The sequence below is a fragment of the Rhipicephalus microplus genome, unplaced genomic scaffold (assembly GCF_043290135.1).
Source record: "Rhipicephalus microplus isolate Deutch F79 unplaced genomic scaffold, USDA_Rmic scaffold_12, whole genome shotgun sequence".
NCBI classification, from domain to species: Eukaryota; Metazoa; Arthropoda; class Arachnida; order Ixodida; family Ixodidae; genus Rhipicephalus; species Rhipicephalus microplus.
Genome location: NW_027464585.1, coordinates 35,898,594 through 35,921,823, shown reverse-complemented (window position 1 = coordinate 35,921,823; position 23,230 = coordinate 35,898,594). Strand labels below are relative to the sequence as shown.

The following is a 23,230-nucleotide window of genomic DNA, read 5'->3' as shown; positions in this document are numbered from 1 at the left end:
CTACACACAATTCACACTTACAAGGTTCAAAATAGGACACACTCACTCAACACATTCACACCTTTTGTCTGGTGGCGATCGGCCATTGCGTGAGAGATGCTGAGAACAACTTACGGTTCTCCACATCCTTGTGTAGTGTGATGAATTAGATGCTCATAGAAACAAGCACTTTTTGCTTCCCTACCGACAGCAGCTGCCGCTACATTCGGCCATGCTCATCGGTAGGAATCCGCTTATCAAATTCATATCACTGTTTGCATTTTTTAATAATAAACATAGCTTTTGATCAATATACCGAGCTGATCCGTAGCACGACCTCCCTACTGAGGTCGCGGCTACGGTGACTACATCTTCAGCACAGTTTTACTGTAACGACAGTTCGCTTTTAGGTTCCCTGTACACATTTCACGCCACTGTCATGCTTTCGATACTCATATGTTTTTACCAGCGTGAGCGCGAGGATTTTTAAGGCCCTTTTACAGTCACATAACATATCTTTGCTCACATCTCCTGTCTACTGAAATGGCGCTTTTAGGCCATCGATTGGCCCTTGCGCCATTAGGCCTTACACATCATCACATCTTCATCATCACCATCATCATCATCATCATCATCACAGTTCTCCACGCATATGATTGATTATGAGAGTGTTGCAACAAAGGTTCATTTGTTGGATAGGACAAAAGTGTTTTTAAATTCGAAGCATTTCTTAGCGAACTTTGGTGAAAGAGCGTATCTATCTATCTAGCGGCTTACGTTTGGATACTCTCGTTGTCACCCCCTTAACTTGGCGTGAACCAAAATTAGCGTGGGATTGTAAAATTGTTTGACGAATGTGACATGCTGGTCAAGACATGAACAATGTCACAATCCCGTCGCGTACGTCATCAAAAACTTCCCTCAAGACAGTGGCACATACCTACGGGCGGGTATGTGCCGCTGGTATGCGGGTATGTGTCACAGGTGATTGACACTTATAGTATCTACCCGGGAATTACGAGAACACACATGTGCACTTTTACCACGCGAACATTGGGAAATACCCGACATAGGTAGCGTCGACCCGACAAATGCAAAGAATTATAGCCATGGTTCTAGCTGAAATTGAACCCAAGCATTTTGTGTGGCAATGAAGCATTTTACCACAGAGCAACGCCAGTTCTCGGAACTACTTTTCAAATTCACGCTAACCTTCATGAAACGTCAATAATGGTTGCAGTGCTGCCTACCTAATTTTCTAAGCATTACATATTTACTCCTTTGATACAGCCGTCACGTCAGGTTAACGTCAATTTTGGTCAGTTGCCATATGCTGAAGTTGATTTATGTAGCAATGTCGCGAGCATCAGAGCTTCATATCAACTTCTGATGTTGCTAATACGCATGTTCTAGTTGGCATCATTGCCTGTGAGTGCAGCCTTTGTGTTAAGAAAAATGTTTAACGATTTCGAGTACTTGGTACTCAATTATGGGTGAGCAGTAAGCTGACCCCAGTAATGTTACGACTGACACGTTACAGTGGTGGCGTAGTACCTATATTTAACCTCATTTCATGACGCGTCGCTCAATAAAAAAACCACAACACGGTCCCCTTTTCTGCACATGCTTCGCATAACGTCGACGACCAGGTGCGTGGGGTCTGCTTAACTTTTTTTTTTTTCAAGCGAATAATGTCCGCTACTTCTGCCAGTCATTAACAACACCCCACGTTCTCAAGACAGTGTAAAAATATATACGTTTCGCTTGAAATTATCTCACGCCAGTGCGAGGTACACCATCTATAATATTAAATGACCCCCTAGATTTTTTTAAAGTGAATCCCTATCTGAGCACATGAACGCGCGTCTGTATAAATTACTCCAAATTTTAAACTTGCGCACGGCGACAACAGTTTAATCACACCATATCATTCTATACCATTATACAGTGAGGCAAGTCTAGCTTTGCTATTCGAGGATTGCGAGGGTGTTAAATTAGATGCAATAGGTTTCAGCAAAATTACGAGGACAACGAGGCTCGTAGATTGCCAAAAAACAAACAAGCCTACGCTATCATACCTTAGTCGACAGGAGAAACCGAGGGTATGAGGTTCTTACCGATAAACGTATAGCTGAAAAAACATAAAGTAGTAGTATAGCATCAGTGAAACGATCGCAAGAATCGTGATTAAGTTTTATAAGAGCTACAAGATGAAGGTCGCACAAGCTTACACACCAAGATTCATCCATGATGCTCATTTAGTTGAGCGCGTGAAGTTTCCTACTCCCTCGTATTTTCGCGAGAAACTCTATGGTTGAACACTCCTACGAGACCTACAATCTATTGTCCTCGAGATCTTCGAGTGGAGCCTTTTTGTGTGTGCCGTCAGCTTGTGAACTCCGCTCTCAGCCGAGCACCAGCAGCTGCTGCTCCTGTGCGCAGATCGTCTACTTCGGGCGGGAACTTCAACGAACAAACTGCCTCGCGAGGCTCAACTAACGCGCACAACGAATGTTTTTAGTGCAATTAGGAATTTGTTTTTGTTGCAGCCCACTGGACAAAGGGAAGAAATCTCCCATGTGGTTGAAGAGCACCCCGACGCCGCCGACCGCAGTTTTGGTGCAGAAGTGAAACTAAATGTGAGTGTTGTCGCTCATCATTTGCAGTTGCCGCAATGCGATACTAATTAGTTTGAGTATTCTAAAGTTTCAATGAGCGTACCCTTCTCTAGAATCCACAAGGATGTAGATACAGCAAGCGAAACGTCGCATTGTCTCATCGACGGCGCGGTGGTGTACGGTGCAGGCCACGTTGTCGACCGTTGACAGCCGATGTGGTCAATGGAGATCGCATCATCGTCGCGTTTTTGGTCCTGAAAACACGTGGACATGCGAACGTACCACACAACGTCTCCGTGGCCATCTAGTGCTGCGCAGTGGTGAAGTACCACTTTGTGCCTCGCTGAGCTTCGTGCGCTCGTGATAAGGACGTTAGCTTTCACAACAACCCTTAAGATGTGGGTACACCTGCCCTCTCCATTAAGATATTCTTTCGGCAGTGAAACAATAGTCACAGTGAACACGAGGATATAAGGGCGAATTGCTGATTTCTGCTGCTCTTGCATTTGCAAACAACAGATCAGATAATTACTGCAGAGCAGCTGTTTAAATTGCTGCTTTGGCAGTCGGTCGACCATCAATGGCACCTACTAGAAATTCAAAGCAGCATCAAATTAGAAAATTTGAGATAATAGTGTTTAGATTGCGGGCATGGGCACCGACAGGGCGCAAGCTCGTGTTGTGTCACAGTAAGAAAAGTCTTGAGGGGTGGGTGCTGGTGTGACTCTAGAAGGGGGCAGAAGGGGGCAAGTTTCCCCTTATCACACCCCCGGGACGATGCAAAAGGCTGCAGTTTGTCTCAGTAACGTTTGTTCAATGAGAGCGACGTCATGAAAAAGTTCCTACTAATACCGGGACTGATTCTATATACCGCGCACAAGACAACAAAGATTAGGTGACCTTTAGTGCATATTGACTGATAAGCCACAGCAAGTTTACCCTGTGAATTTATGGACGCAGTGCGCTAGGGGCGAGCTTGTCTTGATGAGTAAACTACGTATATATGTACACACAGTACGTACACCAACAAACTAAAGCTGTAGTCAAAGATGTCTGGCGCCGCTCAGCTGCGCTCACGAGACGCACTTATTCGAGATGATTTCGAGGCCGCGTCGTCGGCCCCTGTCTTTCTGTCCACGTCTAAGTAGTGCACTCTCATTTAAAAACACTCTTTTATAGGGGCCTACGCGGTAGGGTTTTAGATGGCAGCTCACCTGGTATAATCACCCACGCCTGTAGCCTGCGTGCAATGAATGGCTGAAGCACTGGCGAAGTGCTGAAACATGGTTGAAAGCTCACCGAGAAATGAGCATAGGGTGGGTGGGCATAGCGAAATTCGCTGTCAGCAAAGTAGTTGCTGAACATGATCGATGAAGGCGTGGGCGCTTTCCCTCTTCGAGTTTAGCTATCCCCTTTCTCCTCAGCTTCGGGTTCTTAAGATAGTTGTGAAAGCTTATGCCCTTTTCACGAGTGGGTGATTGTGTAGATACACAGTGCATGCAGCACTTCATTGTTGTGCAGCAATTGTTGCGGAGACAAGCGGCTGCCCTTAAACAAAAACAAAGAAAGTGAGCGCTAAAAGCGGATACCCATGGTTGTTAGAACAGCGTCGGTTGCCACCACACCAAGATCGACAATTCAACCATGTTGATGTCGTCAGGGACCAGCGAGAAGGTAGGAGGCTGGTTTACGTGGACATAGGTTTATTCCAAAACTGCGCTCTAGCCTAGAAATCCTGCCACGCGTCATTGGCACCTTGAGCACACGCTGTCGCCAACTTTGCTTAGCTTGTCCTATATGGCAGCATCTACAACATCTCCCAATGTAATCAAGCGAAGTTCACTGCAGCAGGCGGCTTCAAGCACCTTCCACTTCTAGTATGCCCGTGGTGAAATGTCCTGGCAACGCGAGCGAGTGTCTATAGCACAATCACTGGTACTGGCACCAGCTGCGTTGTTCTGACTTCGGGAATACGGGACAAGCTGCGTCCGGTTTCTACGCACAGCACCAATGTTGATGTTTACCTGATAAGATCGAGGCTCATCGGCTCGGGCTTGTACTGTCCCTTTGCTCTTGAGGTCTTTCGCCCATACGGAATCTCCATGAAGAAGTTCTCTCAAGTCGCGCACCCCGTTACACATGTCGAAGTCTTTCCGCTGAAGTTTTCTGTATCTTTCCTCAAAATTTGAAGGCTTTCTTGATCTGGCGATCCGGGTGCCAGCTTTGTGGAACAAAAAGGAAGCCTTGATCTCAGCTGACGACCCATGAGCAGTTTAGTAGGGCTATATCCCATCTTCAAAGGAATGTAAGCTGTAAGCTAGAAGTATCAAGTAAGGGTCCTTGGTATTCGTCATGGTTGTCTTGATGATTATTACTGCAGCCTCTGCAAGTCCCTTACTTTGAGGATAGTGAGGGCTAGATGTAATGTGCTTGTAATGTCTTGGGCGAAGAGTGAAAGTTCTGTCAACGAAAACTGCGGGCCATTGTCGGAACCCCCTTTCTCGGGAATTCCTTCGCGTGCAAAAATTGACTTGCAGTAGTTCATTGCGGCTGCAGTAAAAATCCCACTTCTGACATCATGTTGAAGTTGTCAATGACGAGCGATATGGTAGGAGGCTGGGTTAGGTGAACATAGGTTTATTCCAAAACCGCGTAGCCACGCGCCACGCGCACCTCGAACACACGCTGTCATCAGCTTCGCCTAGCTTGTCCTAGATGGCTCTATCTACAACAAATGGTGTCTTTTCCAAGTTTTACCTTGACGGCGGTTTATATACTTCGCAGCGCCTCGAAAGCACGTGAATTTTTTAACTGAAGTCACACAAGCGTGGTTCGCAGCACCGCCATCGGTCGCACATCAGGTTAATAAGTAAGGTAGAGGCCCAGCATACTGTACTGATGAAGAAGCAGGCAGCAGACCATGAGGTGGGGAATATGACGTCGGCTTTAGTAATGTCATAAGCGATTCACTAGAAGATTTCACAGAATAATTCACGTATTCAACACTTTCTACAAAAAAATTGAGCCAGACATAAGCGGGCGTGGAGGAGTCCTAGTAGCCAAACTAAAAATGAAATAAACTTCATTTTGTGTGCAAACTCGGGCTTTGTACAGGATGTGGAATAGTTGGCAAGATCCGATACGGTGACCATACAATAGAAAAATCTTAAATTCGCCTATGCTTGAGAATGGAACGGTAGAAACTGATACGCAAACAGTCAATATTTAGATAGCGCTGAATAATAAAGGGCAGGAATTCAGTTTCACTTCAATTTGAACTCGCGGCTTTTACCTAGTAAAGCAACGTCAGCATTGACAAAATGAACAATATTCTGACTAGTATCAATGGGAGTAATAAACGAAATGCGAAAATCAATTGCACGTTACTCCAGGACACAAGAAACCTTATTAGGAGACGTCAAACCACAAAAATCTCACAAGCAACAGACAAAATTTATTTTCTATTTATTTCTATTTATTAGGTACCTGCTTCGCTATAAGACATTACAAGAGGGAGGGTACAGCGCATATGATCAAACACGTGAAAAAACATTCACAAAGCATAAAAAAGATCATCACTAGAATCAATACAAACTATATCCGGTGGCAGAGTGTACCATTGTCCGCACTCTTATAGTGCGGACAAAAAAGAGTAGCGAAAAGCGTCACCCCCAAAAGGAATCTCTCGTATTTTCAAATGATCATCACGTCTTTGAGAAACATAGTTGGGTGGTTGAAAAAACAATTGCCTGTGATCTCTGTTCTCGAATGATAAATGGTATGAAAGAATTTTAATCTGAGGTTTCGACGACGGTTTTCAAGAAGATCCCAATTGAATGTTTTTCTGCTTTCTGTCACACTAAGCATCCTGTCGTAATTTCCAAGGACAAATCAAATTGCTCTATTCTCCACTTTTTTAAGTTTATCTGTAAGTTCCTTAGTATATGGGTATATAGAGCTGATGGGGCTTTCCAAGTTCATCAATAGGCGTCCTTTGGCCACACAAGAAAGTATAACTTGGAAAAAATTGAGCGTGCTCTAAAGAACGGAAGAACCAGTTTGAAGACAAAATGCGCACAGGCGAAAAATCAATATTATTTATTGGAGGACACGGAAGGCTAGAAGACCACTTATGTCGTAAAAATTGTTGATGGGGGGCCAATCCAGAAATCTGTGCAGCAGCCGAAAAAACCAGGATGATATCATAGAAGTAGTAATATCCCAGAGGAAGCTAATATTTCATCAGTAGCGAGAGGTGACGTGAAACAAGCCCTAGAGAGAAGGCAAGGAGGCAAAGTCGGTGCTGCGATGAAGCAACATCAGAACTTTTGAAAGAAGCTGGAGAGATTGTGCAAAAAAAAATATTCACCCTGTCTACGAAGTGTTTCTTGACAGAAAGGGTACCAGAAACTTGGAAGAGAGCCACCATCATCTAAATTCCTGCAATTGGGGACGTCAAGGACTTTAAAAGGTACAGGCCAGTTATCCCTGTCGACAAAGTATCTATGAAAATAATAGATCATACACTTAGCACGACATGATAGTTAAATCAACCAAAGGTGCAAGCACGGTTTTTATAGGCCACTGAACAATATGCCATAATAATGATTTCATTCAGATGTTAAGAAATGCACCGAATACAACGAATATCTAAAGGAGGCTTCTTTCATAGATTGTAAAAAGGTATTTGATTTGGTCAAGATATCAGCAGTCGTGCAGGCACTGCACTATCAGGGCATCAACGAACAGTATACCGGAAGAATGTACAGCGGATACACAGCCACCAAGCCAGCTCCTAAAGAAAGCGATAGAATCCCGAAATAAAGAAGCGTGTAAGGCAGGCAATGCTGTTCAGCGCATGTTTACAGATTGTTTTGAGGACTTTAGCTTGGGAAGAGTTGGGTTAAAGATAATGGCGAGTATCTGAGTAACCTGTAATTTGCTGATGATATTGCATCGATGAGTAACTCGGAAGACGAACTACAGCTTATGGACACTGAACTGGACACGGAGAGCACAAAAGATTTCAAAGTTACTATGCAGAAAACGAAAGTAATGCGCACACTCTCGACAGAAAACAGCACTTTGCCACAGGTGGTGATACACTGGATGTTGTAAAAAATATGTGTGCATAGCACAGATAGTATCAGTAGAGTCCGACTGTGTGAGTATTAAATAACTACAAGAATAAGCATGGTATGGAGCGCATTTACGAGAATTCTCAAATGCTGAATGAAAGTCCACCACTATCTCTAAACAGGAACTTATTTAGCCCTGCATCTTACCGGTACTTACCCTACGCAGCAGAAAACTGAAGGCTTACAAAAAAACTTCAAATTACTTTGAGGACGACGCAAGTAGCGTAGGAGAGTAAAAGAATAATTGTAACTTTAAGGGACAGGAAAAAATGAAAGTGGGTTAGGCAGCAAACGGGGGTTAAGGCTATCAAATTTGAAATCCAGAAAAACAAATTGAAACGGGTCGGGGATGCAGCGCGTATGCAGGATAACCGTTGGTCATTAACGGTAACTGACTGGATTCTATTAGCAAACATGTGAGGTGGAGCCGGATAATTAGGTGGGTAGTAGATAATGACAAGTTTGCCGGTATAACGTAGCAGCAGAATGCATAGGAGTGGGTTGATTCGCGGAACACAGGAGATTTTTTTGAGAGCGTAGTCAGGCTCATGATTACTTATGATTGTCAGTGTAAGATGGCAAGTTTAATGCAGGGACGATAGCAAGTGAAAACAACCCTCTCGCTTGCGTACATTATTTCAATCCCGCGTATTCTATTGCTTCTCCGTTGTGCATTGTTACGGCAACATTATTAGGGGAAACTGTAGTAACGCTCGAGAATGAGCTATATGTAAGAAACAGAAGAAAAGTTTTGAAGTAAGACTAATATCAATTATAGTTGTGCCAGATAGTCGTCCCTTCAGTGCCCACAGCAATGCGTTTAAATATTCCTTTTTCCCTCGCGCTGTCAACGCTTGGAACGCGCTACGAGGTGACGCTGTTAATATAACAGATATCGATGAATTTGTTCTTTTTTGGAGCAGGTAACAGAGCCAGTATAGTTATATTCTGCTGTTATTCTTGTTGTTGCAATAATGAAAAACGTGTTTTGCAGTAGTGCATTGTAATCTTTTGTACATATATATAGTTTTCATGCGTAGTACGTGATTTTTATTATTTTTCTCTCGTATTCTTCTCGTGTATGGGAAGAGCACCAATGTAATATTGTTGTACTCGGTATTGTAAGTGTTACGCTGTTGTGCGTATCGTCCCTCAAAACATTGTATTTCCTCAACTTTGTATCTATTTGGTTACCTGTGATGTTGTATGCTCGCTTCCTCTATAGGTATGCAAAAGACCTATTATGTTCGTAAATAAAAGATCAATATAGGACATCTACCAGCACAAAGCATTTAGGCTAATCAGCGAATTCAACGTAGACATTATGGACCTTTGGACATAGCTTTGTGATCGACTGTTTATGTTGTGCGATTTCACTCAATGGACATTCAATGATATGGGGCGACACTGGGGCAACGTACGGTTACTAACAGATACAATACCCAGGCCTTCACCCACCGGTCATGATTCACTTAGTGTAGATGCGTGGTTTTCTTTGGCTAGCCCCATCGCAAAAATAGTCAGAGTCGCCCAGTTTGCTACCGTGTTATATTTAGATACATCTTCATTATAAGACGAAGGTAACGTGAAGACAAGCCGTGCCGTGACAAGCTTTGATCACAGATGAGAACGCTAACCAGTGCGTAGTTACGGCGTTCTGGCTGCTGCTGAGCGAAAGACATGGGAGGGAACAGGCCATATTGCTCACGATGACGCTGAGTGTGTGCGTTCCCGTAAAAATAAATTATTTCAATAAATAAACTGAAATATTCAATTTTCTTGGCAGTGGTGCTTTCACATAGTATTATTTGTCGTTGCTCCCTGTGCCGGTTCCCCTATGTTCCACTGTAATATCTTCACGAAGGTTTGTTGTGCAAAGTTTCACGGATCTTCACGGAACAAATTTTAAATGTGAAGCATTTCTTAGCGAACTTCGGTGACTTCGAGCGTATCTATCTATCTATCTATCTATCTATCTATCTATCTATCTATCTATCTATCTATCTATCTATCTATCTATCTATCTAGCCGCCTATGACTTATATCTCTCCTAGCTGTTTCGATAAAGGTATCGATAGCAAACTTACCAAAACTTACCATATGAATAACGTGACTGTATGAAAAACATATTATACTAGTCATAACATAAAAGTCATGACATGTATTAGATGAAGGTCATGTTTTACAGGTCATGGTCCTGCTGTTCTTGCGGTGGTTTCGTTCACATGACATGGTCGAAAACTGGTATAGTGTGATATGATTGTATGGCGAACACAAACGACAGATGCTAACATAAAAATCACGACATGCGTGTCGGGTAACAACTTGACTACATGCCACACTCATGATGCATTCACATCTGTTTTGCTAGCTTCACATATGCTAAACTTGGTATCACGTGACGTCAATGGAAGGCGAAAGTGTGCGACTGGTTCAAACATGGTAATATTGAGATACGTGCCATGACTACATGCCATAGTCAAGGTGTTGTTACCGGGTGCGCGTGCGTGCCGGCGTTTGTTTCGTCGCGTCACGCCGGCGTTGCCACGCCAGCTAGGCGCAGGTCCTTCCATATGCTCGCAGGGACGCCCCGCGCTGCGTTGCTTTGACGCATGCGCGTTTCAGCACGTCTATCGTCCCTCCATCACGAAAAGAGGCAGACGCAGAGCTCTCTATCTCTCTAAGTAACGAATCAGCCCGAAATGCAACATGTCGCATTTCGCGCCGGTTGCCGTCGGGCCGCGCCTATACGGACGCTGGCTGCGCCAGTCGCTCCTGGCCTCACACTATAGAGTGCTCGCGTTTCGCTAACATAGCGTTGATATGCCCAGCGTGCAGGCGCGTCAACGTAACGTTGGAGTATAGTGGGCCCTTCCTGGTGCGCTCGCGGCCGTTTTCTTAGCTCCACATATACCAAATTTGGTGTTAGGTGACTTCAATGGATGACGAAAGTATATGACTGGTGCAAACATGATAATGCTGACGCGCGTTTCATGTAAGAACATGACTATATACCACGCTTATAGCGTGCTGGTGGCCGTTTTGCTAGATCCACATATACAAAGTTTGCTATCACGTGACGTCAATAGATGACGAAAGTAAACGACACATCGAAACATGTTAATCATGACATGAAAGTCATGTACGGCACAATTTACTTCCACCTCTTGAGGTTGTGCTGATTTTAAATTTATATATAAACTTTTCTCACTCGTGCTTCGCATATCAGCGATTCCCACTGTACGTGGTGTCTGCCAATTTTACAAAGAAAGCTTTATATAGCTAGGAGAGACGGAAAACCGTTCTGCATCGGTGTTGATGGGTCTCCAGTGGCTGTACTATCAGGTACGTCATTCTAGGCGTCGTACCTAAGCACGTGCACTTCCTGCCAACACTATTGCTGCGTTGTGAGCGGTGTCGTTCATTCCGTCCCAGCCATGACGCTAAGCACGCCCGCATTCGTTTCTACTGAGAGGTGTCACATGGATAAGCCTCAGACAACTCTAGAAGAGCGCGGACAGTGGAAACCTGAGAGGGGTTGCATTCGGCAGGTCGATGGTGCAGTCTGGGCACGAAAACAGGCCTGGGAGGCCAAGTGCTGGCAGCAACTGCACACCGGTGATACAGCAGCCTTCAAAGTCGTGCTAAATTGCGAACAAGAATTCAAGCGCTGGGGGGTGGGCGGATCCTGCAAACCACGCCGCCTAGTTACCTCGTGATGGCAAACGCTTGCAAAAACGCGGCGTTATGGAAGGAGCAGCCTGTCGAAGGGGCGAACGCCCAATTTAGGCGGGAAATTCCCCAGCGGCCCTTTGGCTTCGGCTGCGACATCTGTTACCGCCTGTGGTTCGAGAACAGCCTCTGTGATTATGCGCAACGTATAAAACCACTCATAACAGTTTCACATGGTCACGACCAAACGAGGTACATTGTGCGGGAACTGAAACACTGTGAAAAACCAAGTATATCCTAATTAAGAAGCGCGAACGTGTAAGCAGTAACTATGAGAGGCTTCAAAGGCGCCATTCTCACGGTGTCCCATTCGTGAAAATGTTCAATTCTGCCGCCACTGATTGGCTAGAGCTAGCAAGAAGTGCGACACCTGTTAGCGGTATTTCTTCCGCGTCATATTGACGTCACGCTGCATGCAAAACTCTCAAAACCAATGAGAAAAACGGAATGCTTTTAGCCACAACGAAAGCTGTCCGCAAAGATCGGCTCTTAAATGGACCTCTCTGAGGCCTTACATGGACTCTAATCACGTTAGTTCTTCAATAATGTTCAACGCGGCCGTTCACCCTATGCCTCTGAAAGGTCGGTACGCATCACTTGCATTGCCCTTCAAAGATTTCTATACGCACGTTTGCACATAAGTACATTTTAAAGTTCTGTTGCTTTACATTTCGTCTACTTAGTTTCTTTTTGCGCTGCGAATCTGCTTGCGGGCTCGGTCAATGCCACCTAGATAATTTCAGGCCTGCTCATTGTTTCTGGCAAGGGCTCTGACGTCACTCTGCTCAGACCATAGAGAATTATACTATATTAGGAGTGGGCACTGTAGCCTATTCGTGGCCCACCAAGAAACGCTCTGACGAATCGATAGATGGCGTACCTATCCTCACTTTTACTTCCTTTTTAAGACGTGTAGTAGCCTCTTCAAGAGGACAATTATTGCCTAATTTTGGCCTCAATTTTTTGCGGAAGGAAATTTTAATATTCATGCAATTTTTTATATCCGCTCTACATCACGTCCCGCTGAGCAAATTCAATGCAGCACAACAACAAAGAGTAAAGTATGACTAGAAAGCGTGGTCTTTCTTCATTTGCTTTGCACAGAGGCACATTCATGTGGTTTAAGTGTGCTGTACATGCATTCCCTTCGCGGAAGGATGGTTGAGTGTCCTAGTGGTAAAGACACTCGCTCTCGAAGCATAAGGATACGGGCTCAAAGCCCAGCGTCGAAAAGCAAAACTTTGTTATTGTATTTATGCTGAAGACATTATGGTGTCTTACCAACCACTCGTGGCGCTGAAAGCAGTGCCGTAGCTGGGCCACAGGGCCCTACGGGACCGTCCACTCTTTATGTAAGTTTCTCTATGATTTACACTGGCTTGTTTTGCTGCACAAACGTGCCTACGCTTGCCCCTCGCTCTACGGGCATTGATTACCAAGCCAGACGAACGTTCTTATGGCTTACTAACGTGCTTGTTGGTGACACGAGAAGACCGTCTTTTTCTGTGTCTTTGAGCTGCAGCGGGGATATGTGATGCATTTTGTGCACTGGATATGCGTAATATAAAAGGCTGCAAATCTCATTGGTTGGGTGAAGCTTCGTTGCAAATTGTCACGTCAAAGAGACCAAAGTTGCGAGTGTTCTCGTTTTCTAAGGAGAACAAAACAACAATATAGGAGCGTGTAGTTCGTCAAGCTATCGTCGACATTCGTTTTCTTCGTGACCTGAAGGTCTCCATACTTCTCAAGGCGCAAAATCAACGACGAGGCAGGATGGACACAACCAACCTTCCACTCCCTGGCGACAGCAGAAATACCGCTGGGAGAGCTCCACTCTATAGAACAGAGGGAGTGAATTGCAGGTTGCGTTTTACTGAAGTAATGTACAGAGCGATTTACGTCTGCATCGTAACGTTGTGCTCATTTTAAAGTGACATATTAACCTTCCTCATTCAAGCTTCACACATCATCGATTCCCACTGACTGTGGGATCTGCCATTTTTTTTGCGAGTTGCAATTGATTGATTGATTGATTGAGTGACCTGTCCAGTAGTCTCTGTATCACCGTCGTCTAGTAAACCGTAGCACAACAAGAAATCACGTACTAAGTTTACGTTGTAATTCACATAGTTGCTCTCGGTCAACTAATCTTGAAGTGTCGCGACACAAGTCGAAGAGCCTTAAATTAGAGCGCAGGTGATTCATTCAGTGTGAACGAACCACTCGCTTTTCACTGCCATGCGCAGTGTGCGGAAGGCAGCAAAATGTCGCAAGTCAAGGCGACCAGTGGATCCACCGCAAGGGTAAGGTATTTCATTTTATCTTTTGTGCCATTTACGCCAGCATCCATTTGTTTGTCTCAAGAACATTCGATGAGCATCGCTTCACTCCTAGGAGGGGCAGTAGCTCTGCGCTTCCACGATGCTGCACGCCTTGTAGCAGCATTCGAACACAATGCCACCTTGTGAGTTTCGCTTTTCCAGGAGCTGATGGGCCATTTCGGGCTGCAGGAATCCCATCGAAGGGCTCTTCTCTCCCACCATCAAGAATCGCTGCCCTGCAAGATGAACACGAGCACACTCAGTGTGGGTTATTTTGTGTCCATTGACTTCCAACCTAATTAAATTGACAGGCAGAACGTAGTGCCATGCTTCAACCAAACATTTATTAGCAAAAAAAAAAACACATTCACAGGCAGCAGGCGGTCAAAAGGTTACTCACAAGTATCTCCCATAAACATCACTACGTTTAACTTTTCAGGTGCACTTGGCACTCGCCACACCTGAATAGTAGGTAAAACGCGCAGATTTCTTTCGAGGTATGCGCACTCTCTATTGCAGCTGAAACCCAGCGACGGATAACTAAGACATCACGTTTTTCACACAGAACGTCTCGAAATGTTCCCTTTAAATTTAAGCGCATTAACAGTACGCTGCAAAAAAATTAGGTTTCTAACTGACGCTCCGTGCTCTCACCTTGTCCGTTGTTTTCTCCCACTAATTAGTTAGGCCTCCAGCTAGCAAGATCACAACACAGGAACTAAACAATGCACATGAACTCACATTTCTGGGCCAATTGATAATAAGCACAATCAATATTTTCTACACTGCCACGCGTTTACTCAAGTCACTTCTTTGGAACACGAACCGAGTCTTGAAAATGTCTTGTCTACAAACTTTCGTTCAACTAAATACCTGCTTAGAACCAGAACCAGCAAATTATTCGTCATCAAAGAGATACTATAGAGCTGAATACTTTTTTTCTGTTATTAGTAAGTTATTCTTTCACAATTCTAAAATCACTACGGTTGAGGCGAGAGAGTGCTTAGTGAGCGACAAAGCCCGTAAAAAGAAAATGCAGATGACAACTCCTGCACCAAACGCCATGAGAGTTGACGGCGTTTACTAAAGAGTTTGTGGCTCACAATCAGTAATAAAATAAGCACAAAATAGGCACATTGTCTACTGATGACGCCAGATACTAGATTTTGTTGAGCCAATGCCTGCAGAATACGAAAATAAATTTTGACATTCGTGACGTCAGGCACACAGATTCCAGCGCGAAATTTAAGACTGACACTGTGACCTTGATTTTCTTCTTTAATACTGAACTTATGACGGCACTATTCAGATCATTAGAATTCTCAGTGAACAATTTATCAATGTAAATCAACCAATTGTTTTTTTCATCATCCCTTTATGAGTGTATCTGAACAAATTGCATCACTTTTTATGATTTAAAGAAGCTATTAAGATTGTTCTTTCTAGACTGTTTGTAGTATCATTGTTATTTTCTTTTGTTATAGTAATGAGGTACCCCTTAATCGCCTATTCTCTTGTAGTACAATGTATTCATTATTTGCACTACTATTTGTATTGAATTCGCATTTGTTTATGTAGCTTCGTTGAGTTACGTTGCTTTTCTTAGTTTCAAATACTAAGCAAAATATGCTTCATCACCTTGTTCTCATTTAATATGTTATTTGAATTTTCTATATTGTGTCTAACTTGCTACATGCTGTTCATTTTGTACTGTCACTGCGACTACTGCGCCTCTGTGGTGGTGCTTCTAATCTATACCTTTGGCACTGGGATCCTAGTTAAGCGCGTACGTCCGTCTTTTGACCCAGAGCTAAGAAAGTTGTCTAGAGTTCAGCAAACTGGGAGCGCGGGAGGAACACAGACACGAAGCAAACAGGAGGCACACAGCACACAGCTGAATAATTGTGAATTAGCAACTAACCCACCTTTCCATTCTATTGCAATGTTATCTAAAGCATTGGCCAAATGAATAAATAAAGGAAAATAAATGAAAGCCCACAGGAGAAGATCTTAGCTAATGGGTTACTTTACATGAAGCGTTGTACCAGCCTGTCACATCGGTGTTTGTTTCTTCTTAAACGATAGTAGGTCGCTCCGTGTCTCACGTTTCTCCGAATATACAGTGTCAATTCTTATAAAAGGGAACATGGCGACGCGTGGCCTGCACACTCGGGCGGCTGCTGGCAACGCGTTCAAGCGGTAGCGAAAGCAACCAGAGTCTCTTTGCACGTAATATAGTGGTGAGAAAGAAAAACCATTTGTTGCTGATATATACCGGCAAGATTGCAACCCCTACCCCTTCAAAGCGATTACCGACTCTCGCATAATTGCTTTGAAAGGGGGGGGGGGGGTCGCAATTTTGCCGCAGGTTTCATATCAGCAACGGGTGGTTGTTTTTCTCGGCACGAGATGACGCGTAGAGTGACTGTGGTTGCTCTCGGTCTCCCTTGAATGCGCTGCCAGCAGCAGCCGGAGCACACACGCCACGCGTCGCCGTGCTCAATTTCATAAAAATTGACACTGTACAAGGTACCAGCAGACAGAACAATCGGACTCGGCTCGTGCGTTTCGTCCCATGTTGCAAAGAAGGCTCTGTATTCACGGAACCTTCTTAGACTAGAATTTCTTGTAACAATATCGAAACCAGAAGCCATTATTAGAGGAGTCAGTGTTCGACACATTCGCAAACGAGAAACTTCGCTGATCCGCTGCAAAACCTGTGGTCACATTACCCACCGCTAAGTGTTCCAGGTGGAAGAAACATTACCCGGTTGTGATGCTGGCCGCATCAATAGCGCAGATGGCCAGTCAGGTATTGCTAACGACTATTACTTACTGTACCATTATTACTTACAAGCGCAATGTGAATTCGAGTTTGTTTGGCCATGCGGAATACATCAATGCGAGACAGTGTGCGAATAAGAAAGACCGCACTCACTAGTTCTTTGTGGTCTTCTGTAACAGGCCTTTACTCTTTGTGAGCCCAAGCTATCATGAATTAGCACTCGCTAATTTGATGCCCACTATTTTGGTATAGTACTTGTAACATGGGTTTGAATTTAATGCCACAGAAAGTTGTCATGATGCGTTCCCTTTAGTCACGATGTACACACTTGTGCACATCAACTTTAGAGATGCGTTACGCATCGAATGTTTCTTCAAATGGCCTGAAACTTAGTGTGCACATTCGCGCAAGCTTGTTGGAAGGACAACTGGAACTCACTAATGTTCACTGTGCGTCGTATCACTGTAAAGGATCACCCCACTGGAGAGACGGCTATGTTGGGTGATCGTTTAACAGACGAGAGGTTGAACCACTTATTCATAAATGCGCTGGCATGCTTTGCGATGTATCACGCCAGCCTTTATTCGTGGCGCTATCTTGTACTGCTAGATTCGAGCCTTTTGTACGCAAAAAATTTAGGACGTGCTCGTTACTGCCAATTAGTGTTACATTACTCTTTCATTGCTATTTGTTGTTTCTCATATTGACACTAGTCAGGCTCTTTGGCTCCCCTATTTCATGCTCTAAATTGCAACCGAAAGCTCTGCGTCACATGCAAAGCACAGGTGATAACATTATATTCTGAGGAATGACCTAATCGCTACATCAAGGCACCTCATGTTCCAAAGCTCACCAAGAAATGGTCAATCCAGTTCTGACTCCCATAAGTAGTGCGTGATTTCGGGTAACCTTACATCTTCAAATTGAACTTTATCAAAACGGCCTTCCGTTATAATTGTTGCGGGACAAGCTCGCGATGCATTACTTGGTACGAATAACAGGGCGAACACAAATACCAGAAAGAACTGGAGTGGGGGTCACGCGTTCCCTGTCACTCTTACGACAATCTTCTGCACAAGATGCCACCAAGCAATAAAATTTGCACATCTAAATAGAGCTATTGACCATGCGACTGGTGCACAGATCTAAGAGCCAGGAGTGGCAGATAGAAGATCTGCGAAAGATGTGACACGTGGGATACTGAATTTTGAACCAAGCATTGGGTGCGTGTACCAAAGAGCGCCCTCTTGAGGGCTGCCGACTCGTATGGATCGTAGATGACTCCTTCGCAGACAAATTCCATGAACTCTCGCAAAACGTGGCCGCAGCGACGCTGTGAGGAGGTTTGCGCTGGGCTAGACGCATCGGCAAGCAGCGGCAGCACGAGCAGCAGTGGCAGCAGGAGCCTCGTTGTCGTCCGGGTCATCCTGCGAGAGATACGAGTGTAAGCCGGCGTGAATGGGGCCCGCATTGGAGCGGGCCTGGTTCGGTGGCACTTACCCGTCAGTACGAAATTGCTGTGCATCGTCAGACTACAACAGACTGTAGCCTATCTAATGCTTAATGCGTTCACAGGTTTTACGCATTCAGCATAGCTGGAGGAAGAAGAAATTGATTGATTGATTTGTGCGGTTTAACATCCCAAAACCACCATATTGTAACGCAGACTAAAAGACCGAGAATATAGAAGATGTAGGACACTCTCGAGCGATGGTGATTCGGCAGGGACGGTAGAGTGCTGACATTTTTCAGTGTAAATAAACCCATCATATCCGTCACAGCTTTGGTGGAGCGATGCTGGGTAACTTGCCATCCTGGACTCCCGCTAGAGAAGTTCCTCGAAGAAGCAGACGCTTAGCTAGCCTACCCCCGGACAACATCAACATGAACGACGACACAGCAATCCCGTTGACGTACTACGCTGCTGCATCCACCAGTGCCACCGACTTGAAACATGGTGGCCGTCGACCTCGACAACAAGACTACTTGGCACCTAAGCCACGAATATTCTCAGGTAAAACTGACGAAAACGTGGACGCTTGGCTAAAACACTTCGACAGAGTGAGCCTCTACTACGAATCGGAGGCGCCGGCGAAGCCCGTGAACGTAGTATTCTTCCTCGCCGGGACAGCCTAGCTTTGGTTTGAGAACCATGAGCATGTCCTCCCCACTCGGGATATATTTGTTAAGGAACTGAAGGCCTGCTTTGGGGACACGAGTTCGATGAAAAAGAAAGCTGAGCAAACGCTGTCACGTAGGGCTCAGTTGCCCGGCGAAACGAGCACAACCCACATTGAAGAAATATTGAAGCTTCGCGGGATCGTCAACGCAAATATGTCTGACGAAGTCAAAAAGGCATCGCCGAGGATGTGTACAGTTTTTTGAAAACGAAAGAAAACTTGAACACTCCTTCTATTTTCAGGCAGCATTGTCGCGCATTCGAGGCGTTGAAGACCCGGAGAATTTTACCCAAGTTTGGGCGCTTTACAATGTTCCCACTGTTGCAAGTATGGACGTCGCCGCCTGCGAAGACATTCCCTTCCTCGTGCGTCGGGTAGTTCGAGAAGAGCTCGTACGGCTTCAAGCAGGTGACGTTCACCACCAATGCTCGCTCGCCGCGTGCCCCGAACCACCCCCATACTGGATGCGAGAGCACCACGTCGAAAACCAGCCGTGAACTGAAACTGCAGAGTTTACCCCCCATCTTCCGTTTTTCCTGACGGGTCACGGCCACCACCGGATGTCATCATCTCGACGTGCCGCTGCGGACCTCCGGCCGTCGTCAAACAGGCCTCTACCAGAAGATTACTATGCGTCATCACAATATGTTCCTGCGGAGCACGACCTGTCTGCGTGTATTTCTGCTGCCACCACTGCTCCTGCTAATGTAAGCCGACAAGTCCCCAATCGCTACACATGCGGTCTCCTAGGGCATATTTCACGCTTCTGTCCCAGACGGCTGCCTGCAACGCCACGTTTTTCGATGTATCCGGCTCGTATGTACAAAACGCCTGTGCCGCCACGTTTTTCGACGTACCCGCCTCGTATGTATGATACCTGGACCTCTCACCCGGCCGACCACAGTCCCCGACAGCAATAGTCTAACGAATCTCGCAGCAAGTCCCCCACCTCCAAGCGAAGCCTGACGCCACCTCCGATAAGGTCCCGCCGGTCGCCGTCTCCGCGTCATCGATTACCTTCCCCGCATCAGCTGGGAAACTAACTGGTGTGACCGATGGAGGTGCGGTCGCGGGACCGTCAGTTTCGCCAATTCCTCCTTCTGCTGTGATGTTGATGAACAAAGTGCATGTGTGTATAGACAGTATAGATACTCTTCCTCTTGTAGACACTGGTGCTGCTGTTTCGGTTATGAGTCTTCGTTTCAAACATCTTTTCTTGGGTCACAAAGTTATGTTCGCGTGGAATCATAAAGAAACTTTTCGTGGAGTAGGAGGCGAAGCGTTAAGCCCTGTTGGTAGTTGCTCAGTTGGACTCACAATTGGTGGACAAAATTTCTGAGTTGAATTCACTGTACTGGCTCGCGAAACTCATGACGTCATTTTAGGGCTAGACCTCCTTCATGAATGCGGCACTACGCTTGACTGTAGAACTGGAGAGATTCTTTCACAAAGTACGTTGCCCGCTGCAATAGTTGATGATTTCCCGACTCTACCGATTGATGCGCTTTTGTTGCCTGAAGATGTGACGATCCCTGGTTGGAAAGCAGTGTTTGTACCCGTTTGCTATTCTCATGTATGCTCAGGACCCTGCACTGTACTTGTAGAGCCTGATCATGCAAACGCCATCAAGAAGAATGTGCTGGTCCCACAATCTGTCCTTAGAGCCATCGACGAACATGCTTGCTTGTGGGCGCTCAACGCAGCCCCACAGTCTGTTGTTCTACCAGCCGGATTAAAACTGGGAACGTTCGAGTAGCAGACCCTAACTGACGTCAGAATGGTCTCAGAGTCTCCAGCCATCCGTCAGACTGTGCCCAACTACTCAGCCGAGAGAAAACGTATGATCAAAAAGTCGTTGCATTCTTCCGAGAAGGATGTCCACGAGAAAGTGCGCACACGCTATGCGGGAGTCTTTAATTTCGCTCAAAACAAGCGTTGTTCCAAGTTGCCCGAATATCGTATACACCACCGCATCAACATGAGAGATGTTACACAATACGCCAGAAACCCTATTGCGTATCGCCGTCAGAAAGACAAGTTATCGCCGATCAGCTCAACGACATGCTGCAGAAAGGCGTTATTCAAGAGTCAAGCAGTCCCTGGGCAGCTCCTGTTATATTGGTAAAGAAGAAAGACAACTCTTGGTGATTTTGTGTCGACTACCGCCGTCTCAACACCGTCACAAATAAAGACGTGTATCCGCTACCACGCATCGACGATGCTGCTGATTGTCTGCACTCGGCCGCATACTTTTCGTCCGTCGACCGAAGGTCTGGATACTGGCAAATACCAATGCATCCGCCTGACTAAGAAAAGACTGTTTTTGTCACGCCTGATGAGTTATTTGAATTTAACATTACGCTGTTTGGCTTATGTTCTGCCCCAGCTACCTTCGAGCGATTCATTGACTCCATCCTTCGCGGTCTCAAATGGGAGATATATATGTGTTTTCTCGATGATGTATTGCTTTTTGGCAAGACATTCCATGAGCACAACCATCGGCTTAGCGTTGTTCTAGAATGCGTCAAACAAGCTGGTCTCATTTTAAACGCAATAAAGTGTCATTTTGGTGACCGTCAAGCCCTTGTGCTTGAATTTCTAGTCGACAGGCACGGTATACGGCCATATCCGCAAAAAAATTTGTGCTGTCCGAGACTTCAAGCAACCAACGTCTGTGAAGGATCTCCGTAGCTTCCTGGGCCTGTGTTCTTATTTTCGTCGGTTTATCAAAGACTTCGCCCAGCTTGCTCATCCCCCGACAGAGTTGCTCTGCAAAAACACCCCATTCTGATGGACCGTTTATTGTGGGGCTGCTCTCGAGCAGCTGAAGTATTTGCTTACTTCCGGGCCCCTCTTGTGCCATTTTGACCCAGAAGCACTCACGGAACTGTATACCGATACTAGTGGTATTGGTGTTGGTGCCGTGCTAGCTCAGTATCACGACAGCCGCCAGCACGTCGTGGCGTATGCAAGTCGTACTTCGACTAATGGGGAGAGGAATTATACGGTCACCGAACTGGAATGTCTTGCGGTTGTTTTCACCGTCCGAAAGTTCAGACCCTATTAGTGCGGCCGGCAGTTAAAGATTGTCACAAGTCATCATTCTCATTGTTGGCTCGTCAGACTACGTGACCCAACTGGTTCGTTGGCTCGTTGGGCCTTATGGCTTCAAGAATATAACTTTACTGTGACCTACAAGAGCAGTCGATGTAACGCAGATGCCGACTGCTTATCTCTTCTTCCATCTCCAACTGTGGATGCTGATTATAATGATTTCGACATCTACCTGGCTGCAATCTCATCCAACTTCCAAAGTTTGGACGTCTTCCGTCACGAGCAACAGCGTGACCTTTCGCTAAAACCAATGATTGATTAGGCTCGCAGCTCTAAACGTGCCACGCCATTTGTGATTCATGACACCCTACTACATCGCAAGAATTACTCCAGCCATGGTTTCACACTACTCCTCGTCGTGCCAGAATGCCTGCGTCTTGCGGTATTCCAAGCCATGCACGATGACATCACGTCTGGGCACCTTGGATTTGCCTGAACGCTTCACCGTATCCGACAACGTTTTTACTGGCCTCGACTCTGGAAGACCACCAAGCACTGCGTTGCAAGTTGCGATGTCTGCCAACGCCACAAATAACCTATCACACCATTGGCCAGCCCACTGCAGCTGTTTAAGCCACCGACATCACCATTCGGAAAATTCGGCATAGATTTACTGGGCCCTTTCCCCAAGTCTACCACCAGCCGCCGCTGGATTATTGTGTGCGTAGATTACATGACGCGGTACACTAAAACGATGGCGGTTGCTTCAGCAGCATCATGTTATGTGTCATGGTTTCTACTGCACTCGATCGCACTCCATCGCGGGACCCCTCGTGTGGTGATAACTGATCGCGGGCGGCAGTTTACCGCTGACCTTCTCGAAGAGTTGCTACGGCTTTTTGGGTGTCATTATCAGCATTCTACGCCATACCACCCTCAGACCAACAGCCTCACTGAGCGCACCAGTCGCACCATCATCAGCATGCTTTCAATGTACGTCGCAGCGGATCACAAGACCTGGGATGCCACAATACGTTTTGTTACATGCGCCTTTAATACCACGAGACACGAGGTCACAAATTATACCCATTTCTTTTTTTCTCAATGCTCGTCATCCCCAAAGTTTCCTTGACTTCATACTTCCTTTTTCGACGAACGAAAACGCCAGTGTCGCGCTGAAGACTTTGTGTCGCGCCAAAGAAGCCCGTCGACTTGCTCGGCTCCGAACTCTTTCCGCCCACACTGGCGCGAAAGACCGTTACGACACAAAACATCCACCTGTGACTTTCGCTACAGGTGATTTGGTCTGGCTGTGGATGCCCGTTTGAAAGAAGAACTTTGCCAGATGTTTCTTTCTAAGTACCCAGGATCATTCGTCATTCATTACTCAGTGCCTAAGTGACATCACTTATGTTGTTGCGAA

At 45.7% G+C, this 23,230-nt stretch overlaps 1 protein-coding gene across 6 annotated transcripts in view; it reads right to left on the bottom strand.

Moving 5' to 3' along the window:
* Nucleotides 1-13,758: 13,758 nt before the first annotated feature.
* LOC119166763 (insulin) overlaps nt 13,759-23,230 on the bottom strand; it is a 96,040-nt gene continuing 86,568 nt past the window's right edge. For 4 of the 6 annotated variants that reach the window (XM_037418100.2, XM_075882478.1, XM_075882480.1 and 1 more), the window contains 2 exons: nt 17,807-18,000; nt 13,759-14,024 (listed from right to left, as the gene is read on the bottom strand). In XM_037418100.2, the coding sequence (XP_037273997.1) occupies nt 13,858-14,024; nt 17,807-17,999 (360 nt within the window). In that variant the 5' untranslated portion in view covers nt 18,000 and the 3' untranslated portion in view covers nt 13,759-13,857. Of the gene's footprint in view, nt 14,025-17,806; nt 18,001-18,073; nt 18,169-23,230 lie in introns of all 6 variants that reach the window. The other 2 variants (XM_075882477.1, XM_075882479.1) reach the window with 1 other exon arrangement.